The 24,575-nt window shown below is 41.6% G+C and overlaps 2 protein-coding genes across 3 annotated transcripts in view; one reads left to right on the forward strand and one right to left on the reverse strand.

Annotated features, from left to right (window-relative positions):
* SPG11 (SPG11 vesicle trafficking associated, spatacsin) overlaps positions 1-5,026 on the forward strand; it is a 61,687-nt gene extending 56,661 nt beyond the window's left edge. The window contains exon 40 of the mRNA XM_034784103.1: positions 77-5,026. Coding sequence (XP_034639994.1) covers positions 77-257 — 181 coding nt within the window. The 3' untranslated portion in view covers positions 258-5,026. The remainder of the gene's footprint in view (positions 1-76) is intronic.
* On the reverse strand, positions 4,569-24,575 carry EIF3J (eukaryotic translation initiation factor 3 subunit J). Of its 2 annotated transcripts, none has more exons than XM_034784105.1 (8): positions 24,448-24,575; positions 24,269-24,369; positions 11,940-11,997; positions 11,584-11,675; positions 10,912-11,026; positions 9,392-9,550; positions 7,663-7,736; positions 4,569-5,576 (listed from the first exon to the last, which is right to left on the reverse strand). In XM_034784105.1, exons 1-8 carry the CDS (start codon positions 24,470-24,472, stop codon positions 5,445-5,447), a joined length of 756 nt encoding a protein of 251 aa, XP_034639996.1. In that variant the 5' UTR covers positions 24,473-24,575; the 3' UTR covers positions 4,569-5,444. The 2 variants fall into 2 exon arrangements, with proteins under 2 accessions (XP_034639996.1, XP_034639995.1); XM_034784104.1 differs by having other exon boundaries at positions 11,584-11,699.

Below are 24,575 nucleotides of genomic sequence, written 5' to 3' on the forward strand. Positions count from 1 at the left end.
GTTCTTCAGCTTTGTCAATCTTATTTGAGAGCTTGCCCTTTCTCCCCTTTTAATACAACACGAAATTCTGTCTCAGGGTCAAACAGCACCAGCCTACTGAGACGGCTCAGAAAAATCTGAAGACGTTACTGACCTACTGTGAAGACATCTACATGTACTACAAACTGGCTTATGATAACAAGTTCTATGATGTGGTAAATATGCTTTTGAAGGACGCACAGACTGGCTGCTGTCTAAAGGATATGCTGGCAAATTAGATTCCTCTGGCTTGCACTGTGATTTAAAAAAAACAGAAAAATCTTACTTTAATCCAGCTCCTGGTCACTTGCTTAACTCAGTATATGCTGCCAGGTGCCTTAAAAAAATACTGGTTTCAGTATGTGAAATTTACCATAAAATCCCAGCACTGTCTTGAATGTCCCTGAAATGCAGAGACTATTAACCCAAAGTTGTTTTGGACAATAAACAATTCTTAATATTTAAATCAGAGTTGAACAAAATGTTTTATAAAAGCCTGCTTAGTGGGCCTAGAAGATGGTGCTCTGGCTAGCTGGGATTTCAGTCAGACCTTAGTCTAAAATGACTTTGGCTAATTTAGGGGCATGGATTACTGGCTTCAGCAGGAATTACAAGCCTCCTTAAAAACAAAAAAATGACAAATTTTGCAGCAGTAAGATCCTCAGTATTGATGTGTGTGGTACTTACAGTAACTTAAACTGAACATCAGATCAAATATTTATCTGCTTAAAATAGGCTAATAGATGTTCTGCAGGCCTTACAGGACCACTAGTGCTGGTAGAATACTTGAAACATTCATATTAAAAAGTCTTGCCTATTTTTCCAAAATCTTCAGCGGAACCAGTTTGCCTAGGATACTCCTCTCTAGTGCTTTATACAAATGAGATTATTTTTACCTGCCCCCTGTAAGATTTATAGGAATACCATAATAGTCAATGACAAGAATGGACTACCTCTGTATTCACAATCAGCTCCCTACTTAGAGTTAAGATGTTGGTATGTGCTTTTAGAGTACACTCTTCTTTTACCAGTGAAACAAAGGAGAATTTGCTACATGAAAGTGAATGTGTGTTGTGCACACACAGTACCAAATTGTCTAACATTCACCCTATACAATTGTCTTGTTTGCTTCTATATTTGTATTATAAAATCTTTAAAGCCTCTAGCATAAGTACTGACTGGCTGGGAATAAACCTCTTTACAGCTGTATGCATTTTGGAAACTATTGCTTAAATATTAGTTCCTAATCTTCGTGTCTTACATGCAAAAGTAAATCACCACTGCCTGCTTTGGGTGGGGTCATGTGCACTAGTTCAGGCAAACTTATCCAGAAGTGTTTGGAAAACGGGGGGAAATCAGTTTCCAGACTAGTTCCAAAGCTAGCTGGGAAGTAAAATATCTAGACATTTATTGTCCAGAAATCTTTCCCTGAAGTGTTCTGGCTGCAGCACTGTCAGTGGCAGCCTATCACTGTAGTAGGAATAGCAAATATAATAATTGGGCTTGGGTGTCTTTCAACAGGCTGTTTAAGAATGATCCTTCCATCAGGAAAAGCTTCATCTCTGATCCTTATGACACTGGTCTGTAGGGGAGTGGAAGGGACCAAGTATCCCTGTACGGCTATTGCAGGAGGCTGTTTTGCCACAATGTTCAGCTCCCAATGGCGCTGCTCTGTCCCAATGGCACTAGTGCAGCTCCTCATTGAAATGAAGGGCTGGAGTTTCAGGATTTGCTTCCCCACCACTGGCTAAGACTCTTCGTCAGAAAGCTGCTTAAACTCCCAGAAGTACTTTGAGCACAGAACTGCCTTACTGTTTCAGAAGGGCTACAGGTAAGACTCAAATGCTATTTAGCTTGGGCCATACCAGTGTATTTTAAGAGAGGCCGATTTCTGGAGTTGGGTGTCTTGCTTGGAAATGTTGTGTTTCCATCACCGGCGTGTACACCCTTCAGAAATGGGAGATTGTCCAACTGTAGCAAATGCTTTTCCTCAAGCTACCAAGAGATCCAGCAGCATAATCACCTTCAGCAGTGTTCCCACTCACCCACATACGGCAAGCTTCAGCCAATTGTGGCTTAGGTGCTAGGCTAATGCATTTTTGTATGATTGATTCTAGTAATTTGCTCCTTATTTGACTGTCCTACCAGATCTACTGACTATTAACAACCACGAAATATGGCACTCCAATAATCAGCTGAAGATTCTTTACCCAGTCAGTCTATAATATAATGATTAGTGGCTCTTGCATCTAATTGGATAAGAAGATTATCTTGAAGGGCCTGTGTACTTTGCAGCTGCTTCCATTCCATTCTTAAATTAAAAAATGGAGGTTTAATAGTTATAGGCTATAAAAACTGAATTTAATATAGAACCAAACGTCTGCTAACTTTATTGAAGTCAGGGGGACTAGTCACATACTTAACTTGAAGTATGTACATCTACAGCGGTTTGCAGAATGGAGGCTTGTTTGGAATAAGCACAGCTGGCTTTTTCTGCTAACATGATCTTCACAGTTGACAACTAAATCTCATCTTTAAGAAACATCCCACTTAGGTAAGGGTGGCGAGTGACTGCATTTCATTTGGGGCTGTTAGTCTGCACTTGGTTAACATTTTCAAGTTTATTTTAATGATAAAAGCTACAAAATAACTTGAACAGTGATTCCTAAACACCATTCTTCAATTCTACCCCACAGGCAGCAGAATTTCAGTTCACACTTACATCTCTGAAAGATTCCCCCCCCCCCCAGCAACTGAAAGCAGTATTGGGGCTAGGGAGTTCCGCAGGTAGAATGAGGAAGCTACCAGTCAGTCTCTTCCAGGTAAAATACTTGTTCATAGAAAAAGCAACATAGTGAGGATTTGTTATGCCTATTAGCCAAAACATGTTTTAAAGAAGGTCCTGTCAGATCAGGGCTACATCTTTAGTGATACTGTATAGTCAGATGAGAAACTAAACTACCACCCCATACATTAGAAATTGGCTGCCAAAAAGAGCAAGACCATTAAGGTTGAGCAATAAAAAGGTAGCATTAAGACCCATCTTAATTGGTATAATTTAAGACAAAAGTAAATTCTAGTGACACCCAAGAGGCAGATACATACCTGCCAACTGTGCCTGGAAGTAGTGGAGCATCTACAGTTAGAGACTCCATGACTTGTAACATTGGGGAAAAAAGTCAGCAAAATAAAGACTGATCACATAAGCCTAGACTTAGATGCTAATAACTTTCACAGCATGTAGAAATACACCTGAGATAAAAAGGAGGAAGGCTATAGCGCTCACTACACCTCTGACCCCTCACTTGTCTCTAGATGCATCCATGTCTGACTAAGCTCTAGCCCTGTGGCAGTGTACCTGGCAGGCTGTGCTTCTGAGCATCCAGCAGAGGTGTGAGAGAATCTGTTTGCCAGGAACAGCTCTGCCAGCTGCATCTCACTAGCGTGACTGTTTAGTGTCCTTTGATCTTTCAGCTTCAAGCCTTGTAACTTTGGCTGGAGCCTGGAAGTAGTGTCAGCTCAGGCATTCTCCAGCAATGACCCCCCCACCATGTTTCCCAGGAGATGACCCAATGTCTCTAGTTAAGCCATCTCCCTTTGGGGGTTTGCAAACATCCCTGCTATTAAACTTACACAAACAGTAGTATAGCCATACACTGTCCCCATAACCAGATTACACACAGTATTCAGGCCCATGCCCCTCACTCATTCCATTAAACAGTTTTAAACTATAATTCCAGTTTTGTTTAAGTTGGGGCTCTGTGTAATGCAGAAATAGAATGACCAGAGACTACAGACTGAGCAGTTAAGAAAACTTTAGTCACCATTTTGTCAACACCTCACACTGGCAGAGATGTCACATCTAACATCCTTCCTTTCTTTAGTTAAAGGGCAAGTTTCATGAACTCCCCCCATATGGAAATCTCCAAAGGTCCACTAAGCCCACGCTTAACATTCCTGATATTAAGGTTAAAAACTAAAAATTATTTTGTGCTGCATGAATCTGAATTTAGTGTTAAAGATATCCTAATTGTTTTTAGTAACATTGGGTGTAATGGTATGTCTTGGTTTAAATTGCTGCCTTAGGGTCAACTAAGGTTGGGAACAGATTTCAATTCATGGATCACAGTACTGAACACTGCAATCCCATGCCCCAAGTCTGTTTCATTACACTGCCAATTTCAAGGTTCATCCATTTGGAACAGTAAAGTAAACCACACCAAGAAACTGGACATGCATACTGTACGATAGGGACAGGCTGCTCTGGTGGTCACTCACTGAAGCAAACACTTCAGGAGTAGTAGAGATGCTTTAGGGGGCATGGGTTATTCTGAGAGGCAGGCATGAAGGGCTGAACCCTTCACTAGTAATTATGGTGCATTTGGTAACCAGCCTTCAGCTTATGTTTTGCTCCTGTTAGGCAACAATCTGAGAACGTTGACCCATCTGCTTCATAGTCAAGAGAATCCTCTTGTCAGCTTAGCTATGTGGCCTAGAAACACTGTTCTAGAGCTTTAACACTAAAATAAGTACTCCCAATACACAGGCTCTGAAGTCCTCACAATAGTGATTTTATTAAATTAGTTGCTTTATAAAACATTGCAGATGTCATAATTGTTAACATAACAATTTGCCCAACTGTAGTAACTGTTGCAGTTTGCTAAGCAGGTTTTTGTAAATGAAAGAAAATGGTAAAGTCCTATCACAGCCCATGAGAACAAAGGAAATTTGGTTCTCAGACACTTAAACCAGGCAGTTGACTGTTAGAATAACCAACCCGTACAGCTGCATTAGTAGATAATGTAAACTAACTGCTTATACTCAAGATATCACAAATCATTTTTCAAATGCAACAAGGAACTATTTTCTTGTTTTGACCAAAATAAGTTTTATTTTAAAATGTCAAGCTTTGAAAGAATGGGTGTGTATCAAGTGATTAATTTTCAGGTGCAGTATCCTTACTTTGAAGTTAGCAGTCCCCTTCACAATCTATTTAAAAAAAAAAAAACCCAGCTCTAACTTAGACAAAGCAATTTTAATACTAAGTGCACACCATGCCCTTGCTGCAAACTGCTTTTGTTCACAAGATAAATCATTCAAGGAGGTACAGTTAAGGCTGTATTACTAAACTGTGCTGGTAATAATACAACTTTTGCTTTGTTGAAATTCATGTCCAACTTAGTGGTTTTGTTACTATGAAACCAGATAGCAACAATTAAAAACATTATTAGAATTTTGTTTTTTCTGTGATTGAGTTTCATCATTTTAACCCCTTGACGGGACTTTAGCACCACCCTGTCAAAGAGTTAAACCACCAGCACAAAGATACTGCACTTTCCATTGTAGCATTTGGCAGAATTTAAAGGAAAAGAAGTTGTGCTACATGTTTAAGGGCAACAGAAAGACAACACAAGGAAAGATAAATGTCACATGAAGTCTTCAAAATCTTGTACATATCCGCCATCATATCCTCCGTAATCTGCCAGATCATCTTTCATAGTGGCCTTTAAACCACCTCCGGGCACAACGCCTTTTTTCTTCTTTTTGGCTTTACTTTGCTGAGGAAAGACCAAAAAAGATTTGGTTTATTTTAGAGTCACTATTAAATATAACATGCTAATTTCCTAGAAGTGCTGGTAAAACATAAGAAGAATATTAACCCTAGGATCGTGGGAGTTTCCTATCTGGGTAATTAAATACAGCACACTTAAATTCCCCTGTACTTCTGATCTGTTAGTTGGCAAAAGTGTTCACTTCCTACCATGTAATGTGTGTGCACTACTGCTATTGACCCCAGAGGCAACTGAATTTCAGTTCAACTCTCATTCATGGCAAAAACACTGTCTAGGAGACTCGCTTCACCATAATCAGAATAGCAGCATGTACTCTATGGTACACAACCACCCTTCACCAAACTTGTTACACTATATGTAGCCTAAGTTTATTTTCCTGAAGGAGGAGAGGCACTGTCCCAATGCAAAATTATAGATATTCAGTTTTATACTGTTACTGATGTAGTTGGGGGGAATCTTTATTTTAGGGTTTTATATGGCTGCCCATCACCTTAGGGTATCAGAGCATGTAAAGTCAGTAGCAAAATCCCTAGTGAATTTATGGAGTTTCTGGCTCTTCTGTTTTAAGGTAAAAACTTTGCTTGGGTATGGTCTTTTTGGTTGGTTGATTTAAAAAGAAAAAATGAAACATGATTCAGCCAAGATCACTTACAAGTGAGATGTTGTGAGCTTACTCCAATATTTTAAATTAATATTTCAAAGAGCTACAATATTGTGAATTACTGAGTTGAGAGGCAAGCTATTTCTTGCATGTTAATATTAACCACTTTGGTACATTCTTTGTAAATGGATGTGGCAAAGATGTCAGGCACAGAAGGATTAATAAAGAAGTTAGCTATACCAAAGAGAAATAACTGACATCCAAATCTGAGATTTTTTTTTTTTTAAATAAGAAGCCAAGTTTAGCTTCCTGATGAAACTCAGCTACCAAAATCAGCAGTGAAGCACAACAGCACCTGCCCTTCTCTCAGCTTTGTACATAGAAGGGGACGTTCATATCTCAAAGTCTAGTTCTATTAGAAATGCAGAATTAGTTCAATATCACTTTACAGACGATATTTTATGGCCAAGTTTCTACTGTTAATCTTCTCTTGAACTAAACCATTTATTGTAAATTGCCACCCACTAGAACAGTTTGGAGAACATGCCTAGAAAGTGTTTCCAATCCCCCACCCATTTTGGGTAAAAAGTAGCAGAGTTGTGCATTTATGGAGCACTTATTATTCACATTGAAGGCCCAGAAGCGGGTTGCTTCCTTCAAGAACTCCCTAGTACAAGTTTTGAAACTAGTCTCATTTCAATTCTCTGCTGGGCAGTATGGCTTGGATTTGCCAGTTAATTAATGTTCAGTTAGCTATTTTTTTAAATTCTGGTCTCATTGACATTTAGCTATGCAATTCCCTCAACTTCAATGTTATAACTTTTGCACAAGAAACATTTTACACAATTTGTATAATCACAAAGCACTAATTATACTATAATTTGATAGTGTTATCACTCACTTAATGCTTTTCCCAGTTAAATTGTATGGACACCAGAGAGGCATACTGACATGCTATCTAGTTCTGTTATCTGCTGTTAAGTTGCTCTGATCACATTGATCTTCGTTTTATTAAAGGTTGAGAATAAAGATTTTTAAATTACTTCCATAAAACACATTTAACTAAGATTCTAGTTTTCTGCTTTGAACTAAAATATACACTTCTCCCACCTGTCCAGGACAACTGGACACTTCCACTTCTATTTCTACTCCAGCACAGAGGCAAAAAAATTGAACAGAATCAGTGCAAAGATGAGAGGGGGGGAAGCTAAAGATTACTGGCAAAATGGTGCTCACTTTATATGAGTACACTTGTTTTAAGTTTATGGAACATTCCCAAGTTTAGCCCTAGGACAATATCCCAAATCAGAATTTCAACTATCTTCTCATTAACAAATTGTGTTAAGTCAAAAGCACATTTGATTTCAAAACCTAGAACCCCTTAAATTTATAGAAGGTGCACATCTTAGTGCATATTGGTATTATGCAAGTTACGGAAAGACAATATAGAAAGAGATGCAGAAGTCTTACCTTCTCTTGTTTTTGTTTTTCACTGCATAGCACTGTCAAAGCATTTGTGATCTTTTTCAAATCATCAACTTCCACTACAAAGAGGAAGAAAATTAGACTGCTACCAATATTGTTTTCAGAAAGCCTTCAAATAATCACTGAATCCTCTAAAATCCAGTAAGTAGAGATTTATATCTGGTAGTTTATTCCTTTAACTGGAGTCAAAATTTCATTGTAAACAGTGGAATACATGCAGGGCAATGTTGATTCTCAGCATCAGTCTAGGATTTCACATCCCCCTGATAATTTGTGTAATGGGCAGCGTAAGATGGCCAATGTAATCAATAAATTTAGGAGACCAACATTTGAACACTGTTACATCTTACATTTCTAAAGCTTATGCTGCAAGGTTTCAGTCTGCCATCAGTAGGGGTCAGCAAGTGATTCCTCCCACCCCCAAACTTTTTTTTTTTTTTTTTTTTTTAAATCTTCTTCCTCTGGATCATCAGGGATGGGACATTGTGCAAGGGGGGGTTAGGTCTCTGAGATGCCACTGAGAATTTTCTCAGGTGCATGGCTGACTGGTTCTTATTCACATGCTCAGGGTCTAACTGATCACCATATGTGGGGTCAGGAAGGAGTTTTCATCCACATCAGACTAGCAGTGACCTTGGGGGGCGCAGGTTCAGCTTCCTCTCCTGTGTGGGGGTGCTGGTCTCTTGCCAGGATTATCTGGGTATATCTCATTTTCCTGCCATTGTGGGGGCCTCAAGCCCTGGTGCAGTTCAGTCCCTCCTATGCTCTCTCTTTGGCACATAAATCTAGTCTCCTGTGGGCTGTAATACCTGCTCTAAATTTGGTTGTTCGGTATCGCTTGCAAGTGCTGGGTGGTTTTGGTGGCCCATGATATACAGAAGGTAAGACTAGGTATGTGGTGGTCCCTTCTGGCCTTAAACTCTGATGAGCACATTATGCTGCTAGATTTGTAATATGGTCAACTGTTTGTGTCTAAAGGTCAAATGGTTTGTCTAAAATAAGTTTGAAGGCTTTTAGAGAGAAGATTCCAGGAGGAGAGGGATGTTACATGCACTTAATGCTCAGTTTAACAATCCTTCATGTTAGAGGATTTGGACTCCAATCTAACAGTTCAAAATCAGTTGCAGTAGGCCAACCATCCAATGTATTTATATGGCACAAGCTACAATATCAAATTGCCACTACACTGAAGGACAGGATGTACGAGCACAGGAGAAAGGGAAGTCTCAAAACAGAATTATGCACCAAATACCTCAGCCAGCCAAACCAGTGAAAACAAGTCAACTGTACTTTTATTTCAACAGACAGTTGTGTTTTGGAATTAAACTGCTTCAAATTTCCAGTGTTATACGAACTCAGTTTTGTATCTCATTCCTCTACTGAGCTATTTAGAATTACATGGATCAGGGAGCCTTTTTCTCTTCTTGAATAGAGGTTCTGCAGGGCTGTGTAAGACTTAGATCAGTACAAAATTTGCCTGTATGTTTAAGTGGGCTATCCTGACCTGACAGTACCAGTCAGAGAAGATCAATCACAGAGGAAACACCACCTGCATTAAAAGATGAAGAGCATGCAGGTGCTGATTCTCAGTCAGATGAATCATTTAATGTAGGACTGCATAAATCCCAATTCCATTTTACTTGATTAATATGTTTGCTACTTTAGCCCTCCACAGAATGTGCTAGGAAATCTCACACTTGAAGTAAAGACTTACATGAAATACATACGTCTCGAACTAATGCTTCCAAAAAACTGGCATAATGTAGAGATTTTTCATACTGTGTAATTTTTTCTTTTAATAATCTGCCAAACTCCGTAAAGTCATCTTTTGAAGATGGATTCATGGCATCTATTCCAAAAGTATTATTTACACCTGCAGTGAAAAACATAGTATCAGAGAAAATACTGGTGCATTTAACTGTAGTTTGTGTGGGAGGTCAAACAGACCCCACTACATAAGCCCTCTAACCACAGAACAGGTACTTTATCTCTGCTCCCCTTCAGTTCCTCCCCTCAGCTGAAATGATCAACAAGGCAGCAAGCGTCACTAAGCTGCCAACTCATTTCACATTAAGCAGCCCAAACGATTTATGCTGGCTTTGAACTAGTGATTTAAGTGAAAGGCTACATATGCCATGAGTTGTACTGAACCACCCACTCTGGAATAGTACTGGAGAGACTATTTTCTCCTTACATAAATTCTAGGCCTCAAGCTTGCAGTGCTAGGTTTGGTTGGGATTTTTTAAATTGACTATTAAGACTGATTTTTCTAGGGCTGTCAAGGGATTAAAAAAAGATTAATTGCACGGTTAATACCAGAATACCATTTATTTAAATATTTTGGATGTTTTATACATTTTCCATTTTATTGATTTCAATTGCAACACAATACTAAGTGTACAGTGCTCACTATTTTTATTACAAATATCTGCACCGTAAAAAACAAAAATAATATTTTTCAGTTCACCTAATACAAGTACTGAACCACGCCCCTCAGAAAGCCACACCCACCTCACAGGTAATCTGGCTGCACTATGGAGAGCATCCCACACAATTAGAGGCTACCAGTTTCTTCCATCCGACTTCTCTTCATACAAAAGATGGCTATTGGCTGGGAAGTTCAATCAGGCAAAGCATTCCTACCTAACTTCCTACAAGCAGACACTACAACCACTAGTTGGCAGAAAATGCAATTTAGTTTCTAAAGCTGTTGTGGGGTGCTTGAAATTAGAGATTCGTTATGATGTATACTTCCAGATATAAATAGACATGTTGTTTGAACACAAACTTCTGGTTGACATCAGTGTAACTCACATCCACGGTGACATTCGTAACATCTGACTCCAAACTAACAAAAGTAATTCTGATCAACAACACGCGTCACAGGATGTTTTCCCAAACATACTGTGTCTTAAAGGTTCTCAACACCAAAAGGCATCAACTCTTACCTACGACTGTCACAATCTTTTAAAAAATATATAGAGAGAACACACTCCAAAGTGCTGGTTAAAAAGAGAGGAACAGTTATGAAATAGCTTTAGTTGGATGCAAAGTTTCATTCTGATATTTTTATAACAGTAAGAGTAATATCACAGCAGTCCTACTTTTTTGGATCAATATACTGCTATACTTGAAAGCTAGATTAAGAATTGATTGCAGTTAACTTTCTAAATTACTTCTGTCATACTGTAACACCACCAACTGCTTGCTTGGATTAGGTGTATCCACACTTACCGAACGTTTCTTTTGCTAACTCAAGATCTGATTCCTCTTGTAATTTCTTTAGCCGTAGTTTGTCTGCTAACTGTTCTTCTGGTGTAAGTTCTTTAGCTTCCTCTGGTGCCTCTAACTAAAAAAAGTATATAAAGTAGATTGATTGACCTGTGACAGCTTACATTGGTGGCAAGTGAATTACATTTCTTGCCCATGAATGGAGCAGTTGCAGGTGTGGTCATGTCATCAAGCTAATGGAACAACATGCTTCTGTTTGAAGTAGTTCTTCCTGAAACGCAGGCGTTCTGTTCTGAACAGCAAGCCTAACACTTGTGTTTAAACATTCCAAGTTGAAATACTGATAACCACAAGCAAGCGACAGGCAGAAAAATACCAAAACCCTCACCAAAAGTAATTTCACACACTGTTGAGTATTATAAACTCAATGGACACACTTAGAAAAAGGATGGAAATATGATAAGTACTATTTCAAACTCTTAGATGTTCAAGTTCTTATGCAGACTACATCAGGACTATTCTTCTCTAGAAGAACAGGGTGACAAAACTCACTGTAGGGGCATGTCATAAGTATCAGTCCTTTAATTCTCAGACTACATTTGTTTTTCTAGACTAAACAATAAGCTGATCTCCCTCTTCCCATAAAAAGCTAAAATCCTGACAGTGAAGTCTTACTCTTTTTTTAATCTCCTCTTGCTTTTTCTTCAGCTGCTTTTCTCTCTCTTTTATTTTTTCTGCTATTTTCTTCTTTTCTGAAACTTTTGATTCTGTAAAACAGTGAACAACAAAGCCTTTTTAAAGAAATCTAGTGCATAAAGAACATTGTCACAATGTGGGGAAAAAAGCACCTAGAGCGATGATCCAATCAGAAACCAGAGGTGACCAATGTAAAAAGCATGCACTGTCACCCACACGTGCACAACCCTTGGTCTATTATGTTCCATAAATATAGTTCATAAACTTGGAATACAGAATCCTATGTTTTTCTTTGTTCTATATACAATGAAGTGTGCTCCTCAAATAGTCCTCACCTGCTTTTATCTCTGTCTCTTTTTCTTCCTCCTCCTCCTCTTCATCATCCCAGTTATCCTACCAACAGGAAGGAGTATGAGTTATCAGTATTTATCTTACTTCTGAACCACTAAAGGTATCTGTGCAGAAAGAAGTGTCTGCACTGCACTTTCATCATTAAAACTTTTGTTGCTTGGGATGTGAAAAAAACAACCACCCTAAATGATAAAAGTGCCAGCGTGGACAGCGCTTGCTCAGCAGGAGCTGCTCTCCCATCGATGAAGCTCCCGCCCCTCTTTCGGAGTGGTTTTATTTTGTTGCCAGTGACAAAGAGTGGCTACGCTGCGCACCTTACAATGGTGTGGGTGCAGTGGCAAATCCGCACCATTGTATGATGCACAGTGTAGACATGGTCTTAATGTTTCCACAGTAACAGAAGCAAGACAAAAAAACTGCCACAATCCATTTGCTGGGCAAAAATTGTTACAGACACTCCCCGACTTATGCAAGGGTTCCGTTCTGAAATGCCTTGCATAAGTCGAATTTTGCATAAGTCAGGAACGTATACCCAACAATTACGGGGGGAAAAAAAGCTTATGGAACTTTTTACATAAGTGCAGATTTGCGTAAATTGGGTTTGTGTAACCCGGGGAGCATCTGTATAAGAAAAAATTAATTTATGAGTAGATATCTGATAGAATGATTTGATTCTTCTCTATAGCACATTCATCACCAGAAACAAAATGGGCGTAGCAGAATAGAGAGGACACCGATTTTGTGCAATAAATTAATCATTACAGAATCAGGACGGAGATCTCTGATGGGATGTTGCCCTGGTAGCAGTAGCAGTGTTATTTGGTGATTAAATCTGAACATAATCCATTTAGTACCCATCAGGATTTAAAAATGTCAAAAGCTGCCATTACAGGCATACCAGTTAATGCACCGGGGGGGATGACAAACTATCAATACATATGACTCTTTGATTCATAGAGTTAAGACAGAAGGAACAATTATGATCAACTGATCTGTCCGTTTCAGGGTTAACTGCACCTTTGATCCCCTTCCTAGTCTTCCTTGAGGGCATCCACTTAAGATTTTAGGCTTCCCAGCCATCAGCACTCATGGCAGAGACCTGCGTCTCTCTCCTTTCAGACTAGGGGTTTAGGTTCCCTCTGCACCTCATTATGATTTTCCAGCACCTGTGGTTAACTCTTTCTCCAAGGGCTGTAACTAATCCAGGTACCAACCAGCCTTCCCAAAGCAAACTGCATTTATTCTTGGGGTAAAAACATTACAGAAAAAAAAACCATCTACATGCATGCTAAAAGCCTACAGAAGTCACGTCCAACCCCATCAGGGGACTCTGCTGTGCCAGTCTCTCAAACGCCACAACTGGGTTTGCATGTGTTGTTCCTTGGTTACATGTTCACGTAAGTTTTTGGGATCAGGAGCCAGATCCCAGCTGGACAGTTCAACTATTTCTTTATACAGCTCGGGCCTTTGATCTCCAGTCTCAGGGAATTACTAGTCAATGGCCCTCTCCTTAGGAGTGGCTTCAAAGGACTGGGGTTTTACATAACCCGCATTAACCACTCCCTGGAAAACCACTTAACACTTACCGTCCCTAAAGTCCTTGCCCATCTAGTACATTCAATAGTCCTTTCAACTCCTTACACTTCCAGTTCAAACATGTCACACAAGCATTCGTAAAACTCCAATACCCACCTGGGGAAGTGAGGAAACAGATTGACAGAGCAAGACAGGTACCCAGAAATTACCTACTACAGGACAGGCCCAACAAGGACAATAACAGAACACCACTGGCCATCACATACAGCCCCCAGCTAAAACCTCTCCAGCGCATTATCCACGATCTACAACCTATCCTGGAAAATGATCCCTCACTCTCACAGACTTTGGGAGGCAGGCCAGTCCTCGCTTACAGACAACCCTCCAACCTGAAGCAAATACTCACCAGCAACTACACACCACAGAAACACCAACCAGGAACCAATCCCTGTAGCAAACCTCGTTGCCTACTCTGTCCCCATATCTACTCTGGCAACAGCATCAGAGGACCCAACCACATCAGCCACACCATCAAGGGCTCATTCACCTGCACATCTACTAATGTTATATATGCCATCATGTGCCAGCAATGCCCCTCTGCCATGTACATTGGCCAAACCGGACAGTCTCTACGCAAAAGAATAAATGGACACAAATCAGACATCAGGAATGGTAACATACATAAGCCAGTAAGTGAACACTTCAATCTCCCTGGTCATTCTACTACAGATTTAAAAGTCACTATCATTGAACAAACAAACTTCAGAAACAGACTTCAAAGAGAAACAGCAGAACTAAAATTCATTTGCAAATTTAACACCATTAATCTGGGCTTGAATAGGGACTGGGAGTGGCTGGCTCATTAAGAAGCAGCTTTTCCTCTCCTGGAATTAACACCTCCTCATCTATTACTGGGAGTGGACTACATCCACCCTGATTGAATTGGCCCTGTCAACACTGGTTCCCTGCTCTCCATGTGTCAGTATATAATGCCTGCATCTGTAACTTTCACTCTATGCATCTGAAGAAGTGAGGTTTTTACTCACGAAAGCTTATGCCCAAATAAATCTGTTAGTCTTTAAGGTGCCATCAGACTCCTTGTTGTTTTTGACTTCCTGTATACAGTAACTCACTTCAAATCATCCGGGTTAACATTGTTACATTGCTGATCAATTAGAGATCGTGCTCATTCAAAGTTGTGCAGTGCTCCCTTATAATGTTGTTTGGCAGCCGCCTGCTTTGTCCACGGCTTGCAGAAACAGCAGCCCGTTGGAGCGAGCTGGTGGGGGCCTGGAACCAGGGTGGACCTGCAGCCCCCTATCAGCTCCCCACTCCCCTAAGTTCCCTTGTGGCAGCTGCCCAGCAGGCTAGCAATTGCCAGCAGTTCAGCTGTCCCTCCCCCACTTCCAAGTGCTGCTCCTGGGAGCTTCCTGTGCGGAGGGGGGAAGGAGGCGGCTAATGTCAGGGTATCCCCGTCCCCCCGGCTCCTCGCTTACCCCATCTCCAGAGAACAGGGGGACACACGACAGGATTCAGGACGGAGGGAGCATGCTCGCAGCACTGCTATCTCAACTTCCTGGTCTACTTAAAAAGGCAATGTACTTAGAGTGCGGTCAGCGTACTTAAAGGGGCAATGCGCATCTCTCTTTCTCTCTTACACAGGGGAAATTGGATTTGCTTAACGTCGTTTTACTTAAAAAGTCGCATTTTTCAGGAACAGAACTACAACGTTAAGCAAGGAGTTGCTGTACCACAAAGACAGAATTTTGCCCAGTAATTCCAGCATAGAACCCATAGCTTCTGGTTGAGCTGTTACAACTCATCTTTTAGAACATCGCTCAATCCTGATGTAAGGACTCCAAATGATGGAGAATCCACCATGTCCCTAGGTAAATGTTGTTCCAATGGTAGATTACCCTCACTTAAAAATTTGCACTTTGCCTAGTCTGAATTTGTTCAACTTCAACCACTGGATTTTGTTATGCTTTTCTCCGTGTGATTAAAGAGCTGTTTACTATCAAATCTCTTTTCTATAATTAAGTCACCTCTTAGCCTTCTCTTGGATAAACTGAATAGATTGATATTAACTCTCTCACCCAAAAGCTTATTTTCCCAATCTCAACTCATTCATGTACTTTTTCTGAACCCTTTCCAATTTTTCCATCATTTTAAAATCTCCATTAATGGTCTCACTAAAGCTGTACAGAGTGGTTCACACACCTCCCTATCTCTAGTCAGTATTCACCTGCTTATACATCAAACAATCACATTAGTTCTTAGCCAGTGCACTATATCAGCTCACGTTCAGTTGACCTTAACATTTCTTTCAGAGTCACTGCTTTCCAAAATATGGTTCCCCATTCTATAACTGTGACCAAGATTCTATTCCTAGGTGTATGACTCATGTATTAAAATGCACATTGTTCAAGTAAACCCTGCTTACCGAGAGAGAGATTGCGCTATAGAACTAACCTGTCATTATTCAATACTTCACCAATTTGTGTCCACTACAAACTTTGCCAGCAGTGGTTTCTTCCAGATCATAAGATATTGAATAGATTGGGCCAGGAATAGATCCCTGCAGGACTCTGCTCAGAACATCCCCACTGGATGGGGATCCTCATTTAGAATGTTCAGATCAGTTTAAATGCATTTAATCTGTGCTGCTTTGATTTTGTAAAGGGTAATGTTGTAGTCAGAATGTCAGGCAGTACTAAGTCAGCCTCCTTACGGAAATCTAAGGATGTTAACACAATTACATTATCACCTACACTTGACCTCAACAAATAATATCAAATTTGACAAGACCTGTTTTCCTCCCAATCATATTAATAGTGTGCTACCATACTTTACTCCTGTAGGCTATGTCTACACTACAGCTGAGAGCGAGCCTCCCAGGCCCAGAGGGCTATGATAGAGGTCTGTAAAATCATAACTGGTGTGGAGAAAGTAAATAAGGAAGTATTATTTACCCCTCCTCCTAACACAAGAACTAGGGGTCACCAAGTGAAATTAATAGGCAGCAGATTTAAAACAAAAAATGAAGTATTACCTCACCCACCTTGTCCCTGGAATTGATAGATTACTATAAGCCAAGGTAATCATAAAATCGTAGGACTGCAAGGGACATTGAGAAGTCATCTAGTCCAGTCCCCTGCATTCATGGCAGGACTAAGTATTATCTAGACCACCCCGACAGGTATTTGTCCAACCTACTCTTAAAACATCCAATGATGGAGATTCCACAACCTCCCTAGGCAATTTATTCCAGTGTTTAACTATTCTGACAGGAAGTTTTTCCTAATGTCCAACCTAAACTGCCCTTGCTGCAATTTAAGCCCATTGCTTCTTGTCCTATCCTCAGAGGTTAAGAACAATTTTTCTCCTTCCTCCTTCTATCAACCTTTTATGTATTTGAAAACTTATGTCCCCTATCTTCCCTCATGGGTCATGTTTTCTAGACCTTTAATCATTTTTGTTGCTCTTCTCTGCTCATTCTCCAATTTGTCCACATCTTTCCTGAAATGTGGGGCCCAGAACTGGACACAATACTCCAGTTGAGGCCTAATCAGCGCAGAGAAGAGCAGAAGAATTACTTCTCTTGTCTTGCTTACAACACTCCTGCAAATACATCCCAGAATGATGTTCACTTTTTTTGCAACAGTGTTACACTGTTGACTCGTATTGAGCTTGTGGTCCACTACGACCCCCACAATATGCTTATTGTTAATGGAAATTCATGTCAGCTAGTTGAAGTGTACTGGAGGGGAAGCTAGAATCCGTCTTACAAGTGCCAAATAGTCTTAAATGAATTTGTAGATGAACTTGGATGTCCTGGTACTTGGCTCATCAACTCACAGTTAAAAACTGAGGTCTGCTGTCTTATACTAGTGGTTAAAGTGAGGTATTGATGTTTAGTTCCATTATTGCCAGGGCATCAAATAAACACTGTAGCATAGCAATAAGAATGTAAACCTTGAATTTTGAAATTGCTAGGCTTATCTTAATGGGTAACTATACATCGGTCAGCTGGACATTGATCCCAGGCAAAATTATGAAAAGACTGATGCAGGATGCAGCCAATAAGGCAATGTCTACGATACAGCTTCGAGTGAGCCTCCCAGCCCGAGCAGACAGACGCGTGCTAGCTCAGCTCGAGTATAGCAGTGTGGATGCTGTGGCTCGGATGGCAGCTTGGGCTCTCCAGCCCACCTGACTCCCTGAGTCTGAGTGGTTAGCCCAAGTCTCAGCCGGAGCAGCAACGTCCATACTGCTGTTTTCAGCGTGCTAGCTGTGTGCTGAGCTAGTGCAAGTCTGACTACATAAGAACAGCCAGACTGAGTCAGACCAAAGGTCCATCTAGCCCAGTAACCTGTCTTCTGACTGTGACCAATGCCAGGTGCCCCAGAGGGAATGAACAGAGCAGGGAATCATCAAGTGATCCATCCCCTGTCGCCCATTCCCAGCTTCTGGCAAACAGAGGCTAGGGACACCATCCCTGCCCATCCTCGTTAATAGCCATTGATGGACCTATCCTCCATGAATTTATTTAATTCTTTTTTGAATCATGTTATAGTCTTGGCCTTCACAACATCCTCTGGCAAAGAGTTCCACAGATTGACTGTGCGTTGTGTGAAGAAATATTTTATTCGACCAACTTCTGTTGGTGTGAGAGCTTTCAAGCTTACACAAACCTGAAGAAGAGTTCTGTGTAAGCTCGACAGCTTGTCTCTCTCTCACCACCAGAAGTTGATCCAATATAAGATATTACCTCATCTACCTCTCTAATATCCTGGGACCAACACGACTACAACCCTGCATTTATCAACTACACTCATTTCACAGATAGCGACTTTCACAACTGTTGCAGCGTACAGTTTACAGATTGCTTCCTCGTCTGATGCCATCCTTCATAGATACACCCTTTTAAAGAGAGGGTGGTTGGGGTGAAATCCCCATGTAGAAGCAGGGTGCTGTGACCATGAGATTTTGCAAACTCATTTGCAGACAATAATGGGTCTGGTTGAAGCTCCTTGGTATCTTCCTAAGGAACTCTCTCTGAGGGGAGTTGTGGGCAATTGTCCCTCTGCCCCAAGGACACTCATGGTATACACAGAAGCCTATATTGTCACCTTCCACTCAATGTGCATATGATGCTCCTGAGAAGTTTAGTGAGGACATATGGGCTGCAGTGCATTTAGCAGGCTGATGACCCCCATCTCTATCACATCTGGCCCAGCTAGAACAAATCACATGGTGCCTAGATGAGAGCAAGCTGAGATTTAATCGAGACGAGACTAAGAATCTTGGCAGGCTGGGAAAAGCAGCTGGAAGAATTGGCATCAGCACCCCTTACAGAAAGAACACAATCATTGGTAAGACAGGTAAACAACTTGGGGGTGTTAGACCCTGGGCTGCTCTTGGCCCATGAGGCGCTGCAGCCAAGAGTGCTTTCTTCCCATCTGTGCCTGCCCAGAAGAGTGTCACCTTTCCTCTCCAATGCAGAGCATGCCACAATTACCCATGTCTTGTCAGCTCAAGATTATATTGCTGTGATGCACAACATGGAGCTTCCCCTTGACCTCATTTGGAAGGTGAAGCTAGCATAGAATACTGCAACTCACTTGTTAAGTGTAGTTGAACGCTGGGAGCATACTAGACCAATGCTCCATCATCTGTATTGGGTTCCAGTGAACACCTGGGGGGAATTCAACATGTTAATTTTAAAATGGAAAGCCCTAAATTGTCTGGGACCTGACTGTATGAGTGAGCATCTCTCTGCCAGTGACATACTGCCACAGTTGAGATTAGTAGAGGCACTCTTTCTGCAGTTCTTTCTAGATGAATGAGGGGGATCTGCTAGCAGTGCATTTTCTGAGAGGGATCCTGTTTCAGGACTCAGTGCTCCACCTTGGTCTGCCAAACCTATCTTATCCCCTTTCCCTGCCTTCCGCACTTCTCTAAACTGCTGGGGGGGGGAGGGGCCTAGATTGAAGTATATATATTTATGGGCAGTCCTTTGTGATTTTTTATTTATGGGATAGGTGTCCAGGGCTCAGGATGTGCACCTACAATTACATTCTAGAAATCTAAATACATTTCATTAGGAGAAAACAAGTTTCACCTTCTTTTCATTGTTACACCAACTGAAAAGTCCAGTGGCAACACATCCTTAATTTCTTCATTCCGATATTGACACTATTACAATGTAGTTTAAATCATTGAAACTCTTGAACTTAATCAAATATGTTTATAAATGACTAAATGAGTAATAATCCAGCAATAACATATGGTTAGGGAAAATGTCTCCCTTTCCACATAAATGATCCCCACACCAAGCAGAAGTAATCAGTTGCTTGCTCTACATTTATATGTGCTATCATTTGTAGCTTTAATGCATGACAATTCAAGTTCCAAAAACAAAGCATTCTTGGAAAGTGACAGGATACTCCAGTGTCTGAGTCCCTGATGACTTCTATTTTAAACAGAACTATCAGAAATATTGATCAAGGAAATCTCTAGACTGTTTCCCTGAACACGTTTCCTAGTTCTGGCTCCTTTAGCTACAGGACTGCCGAAGAGTAAATAGACCTGCTGCCAAGAAATTTCTGTGTGTTTTCCTGGTAATTTCTGTATTTCAGGTAACATTTTAGAATAATTTCCTTTTACTTTAAAAGGATATCTTAGTTGTAACTTCTGCAGCATCTAAAGTTCCGCCAACTCACTACTTACAATAAGTCTTGTAACCAAAGTATTTTCAGAAAAAAAACAAGATCCCAACTCCTAAATCAGCAATAAGAAACCCTAAAGAATAATGAAACACCCTAAAGAGAAACTGTTAGTTGAAAAACACTAAGGGCCTATATATTTAGGTCACTTCGCTTTTGCTTACTGGTGCTGTAGTTTTTCTTTTTAGTTGCCAATTTTGGAAGGAAAAAATATCTAGCGCCAGGCAAACACCTAGCTTGCTGTAGATTCTTCCCAACTTCTGCACCTACTACATGAACACAGATCAGACTACAATAAAAAAGATCACTAATTGTAGTAATTCCTTTTCCCACTCCCTCCAAATACACCATAAACTTTTTAATTTTAAAGCCATAGGCCTTCAGAGGAGTACTAGTGGAGGAAATAAAATATCTTATGTTAAAATAGCAACGTAAAGCAGGAGTCTCCATATTTTTGGAGGGACTATGATTTTGTCCAGCTATTGTTCACTGTCCTTCAAGAAGTAGACAGCTGGGAAGCACAATTAAGTAGCTATTAGATGTTCAATTACAGGTAGTAAACTCTTCAGTTTCAGGGAAAATGTGAAAAGTAAAGCCTCTTTTGCCAAAAAATGTTTGGGGCTGTGAAGCTCCAATCCAGGTTGTCACTACTCTCTTTTTAAAGATTGATGTAAATACTGTGCACTGAGATATCTTTAACCATTTTGCTTGGCGGGGTCACGTGTGGAAGAACGAGCACATTTAAAAGCTACAGAGCACCCAGTGTCAATTTGTTCTATCACATTTATTAAGCTTTACCTTGCACAATAGGTGACGTTAAGCTAGCATGAACACCATCCAACCTTAAAAAACTTTCAGAAAGCCTTTGACAACCTCCCTCACCAAAGGCTCTTAAGAAAAGTAAGCAGTCATGGGATAAGAGGGAAGGTCCTCTCACAGATCGGTAACTGGTTAAAAGATAGGAAACAAAGGGTAGGAATAAATGGTCAGTTTTCACAGTTGGAGAAAGGTAAATAGCAGGGTCCTCCAAGAATTTATACTAGGACAAGTGCTCTTCAACATATTTATAAGCGATCTGGAAAAAGGGGTAAACAGTGAAGTGGCAAAGTTTGTAGTTGATACAAAATTACTCAAGACAGCTAAGTCCAAAGTTGACTGAGAAGAGTTACAAAAGGATCTTAGAAAACTGGGTTACTGGGCAAGAAAATGGCAGACAAAATTCAATGTTGATAAATGCAAGTAATACACATTGGAAAAAAACAATCTCAACTATACATACAAAATTATGGGATCTAAATTAGCTGTTATTACTCAAGGAAGAGATCTTGGAGTCATTGTGCCTAGTTCTCCGAAAACGTACACTCAAAATGCAGCGACAGTCAAAAAAGCTAACAATGTTGGGAATCATTAAGAAAAGGATAGCTAAGAAGATAGAAAATATCATATTGCCTCTATATAAATCCATGGTACGCCCACATCTTGAATACTGAGTGCAGATCTTGTCGCCCCATCTCAAGAAAAGATCTACTGGAATTGGAAAAGGTACAGAGAAGGGCAACAAAAATGAATAGGGGTATGGAACAGCTTCCATATAAGAAGAGATTAATAAGACTGGGACTTTTCAGCTTGGAAAAGAGATGACTAAGGGGGGATATGATAGAGGTTTATAAAATCATGACTGTGTGAAGTAAATAAGGAAGTGTATTTACTCCCTCTCATAACACAAGGGCTAGGGGGTCACCCAATGTAATTAATAGGCAGCAGATTTAAAAACAAACAAAAGGAAGTATTCCTTCACACACAACACAATCAACCTGTGGAACTCTTTGCCAGAGGATGATGTAAAGGCCAAGACTATAACAGGGTTCATAAAAGAACTAGATAAGTTTATGGAGAATAGGTCCATCAATGGCTCTTAACCAGGATGGATAGGGATGCAAAACCATGCTCTGAAGCGTCCCTAGCCCCTGTTTGCCAGAAGCTGGGAATGGGCGACAGGGGATGGATCACTCGATGATTACCTGTTCTGTTCGTTCCTCTGAAGAACCTGGCATTGGCCACTGTCAGAAGACAGGATACTGGGCTAGATGAACCATTGGTCTGATCCAGTACGGCTGTTCTTATGTTCTCCAAAGGAGTCATAACAAGTAATATATTTTATCTATTTACATTTATAGTACATAGAAGAGCACCATCCCAAGCCCCCGTCACCACTAGTGTGCAGAAATACAGTGCATGCACAAATGGTCAGTTATTACAGATAGCACTACCTTGGCGCAACATGAACAACTAGTGCCAGAGTCTTCAATTAGCAAGGATCAATTACTCTAATCTGAACTGCTTTCTTCTTCCTGCCCATGTCTCAACAAATGATAAAATATTAACCTTTCATTTATCTAGTGATCAGTACTAAGATTGTCAATAGCAATCTCTCAGTGTCTTGATTTGAAACAAAATCATGATTCAATGTTTAACTTTGGACACTAAGTTTACCAATTTTTTTAATACTTCCGCAGAACCGGAGACCCTTTCGAAGAGTCCTAGATACCAGATGTAGTATGTACCCTCCCATCATTCTGAAGTCTATTAGATATAGTTCTATAGAAGTCATTGCCAGTTGCTGATATCTGCACTGATAATCTGGCCAAGCTCTAAGAAAAAGATCTGGAATTGTTGGGGTATCCATCACTCAACTGATCTTTTTTGTTAAGGGACATATGGGAACTACACTGCATGGGATTTAGACATTTTAAATGTTTCTGATTTAATGGAGAAGGTTTACTGTTGGACATTAGTTCAAACTCTAATGCAAAAGACTAACACTGAAATACGGTGAAACCAGCTCCATGATTCTCTAGTAGATAAACCCCATTTTAACACTCTGAACACAATCTAATTCTAAAGCAACACTGAGGGACTGCCTAGTTTCACAGAACTGAGAGGAAGTCAGAAGAGACAACAGTAGGATGGAGGAAAGTTGCTGGCCTGTAGGAGATAGTCCCAAAATAGGACTATTTGGAACAAGTTCAAATGTTCAAGCCTCAGTCATCCCCTCTGTACCCACCTCTTCCCCAGATGCTCCCTCAGGCTAAAAACCTGCAAGGGGGCAGGGAATAGAGAGACTCTCCACAGGAGAGGCCAATAGTTGAATACCATCTGGCAGATCCCAGAGCAGTTCTGTACTGAGAGGCCTGCCAGCAGCTTAGAGATGGCAGGTGGGCAAAAAACACGATTCTCCATTCCCTGGGATGACAGTGGAGCTGGGGAAAAAGTTACAGAAGGGAAACCGTGTTTATTCAACTCAGAAACCAAAGAACAAGTACAGGTCTCAGCTGGGGGTTAAGCAGCCCATTTACAGAAATGTATTCCAAAGTTTTATTTGCCCTTCCAACTTTTGATCACCCAGTGCACCAATTCAGACAGGTTTCAATGCCTATGAAACTGCATAACACGGACTACAGAACTGCACCTCATAATTCCTACACCAAGCTCAACTGCTGACTGAACAGACTATCTTAAAGACTTCAAGCGACCCAAAATCTGCCACATCCCTACCCACCATTACACCGATCCCTCAAGTGCCCAGCATTAGCAGAACTTCGCCAGAATTATTCTGCCCCAGCTCACCCCCCCAAGAAGGGTGAAGCTAATCCGTCCCCACGCGCTCACCGGACAAGTTTTACTCATCTGGTAGGAGACTCCCCGAGTCTCCATTTTAATTAGGCCGTTTTCAGGCTCCCCTCCCCTCTGGGAGCCACTCGCACGCCACTGATCCAGGCGGGCCAGGTTTTGACAGCCCCTCGCTCTGAGCCACGCCTGTCACCGCCCGCCCCGAGCCACGTCTCGCCCCCCGGCCCGGCCGCGTGTATCGGCCCGGCCCGGCCCGGCCCAGCCGGGAGGGCGCCAGTCGCTACGGTTCGGGCAGGGCCGTGCAGCGCCATATGGCCCGGCGCAGCGCCCCAGCCCGGCTGGCTCCGCACCGACCCCGCGGGCGGGCGGGCCGAGCTCCGACCGCCCCCCACAGCCCGGGAGGCCCCCGCCGCCCCCACCTTCACTTCGTCCTCTTCATCCTCCCCGGCCCAGCGGTCCCCGCCGGCCGCCGGCACCAGCCGCGTCGCCACCGGATCCGCCCCCTCGAAGGTGTCGGCATCTGCGGGGGAGACGAGAGCGGGTTAGCCGGGCGGGGGGGGGGAACCCGGCCGGGAACCGAGACGCGGCCCGCACCTACCCCACGAATCTGCCTCCGCCGCCATCTTGCCGCCGCGAGTCCCGCAGGCCCCGCCAGAGCGAGGCGGGCTGAGTCAGCCGAGAGCGTCCCAGCCGGCCCGCTCCGCGCGCGGGGCACGCCGGGATAGC

This window comes from Trachemys scripta, chromosome 10 (genome assembly GCF_013100865.1).
Source record: "Trachemys scripta elegans isolate TJP31775 chromosome 10, CAS_Tse_1.0, whole genome shotgun sequence".
Classification (NCBI taxonomy): domain Eukaryota; kingdom Metazoa; phylum Chordata; order Testudines; family Emydidae; genus Trachemys; species Trachemys scripta.

Coding starts and splice junctions, on each gene's coding strand:
- EIF3J (XM_034784104.1), bottom strand. CDS start 24,472: ATGGCGGCGGAGGCAGATTCGTGGG. Junction 24,370..24,447: donor GGCGGAGGCAGATTCGTGGG/GTAGGTGCGGGC, acceptor TCTCCCCCGCAG/ATGCCGACACCTTCGAGGGG. Junction 7,737..9,391: donor TCGAGACGTATGTATTTCAT/GTAAGTCTTTAC, acceptor TCCTCTTTGTAG/TGGAAGTTGATGATTTGAAA.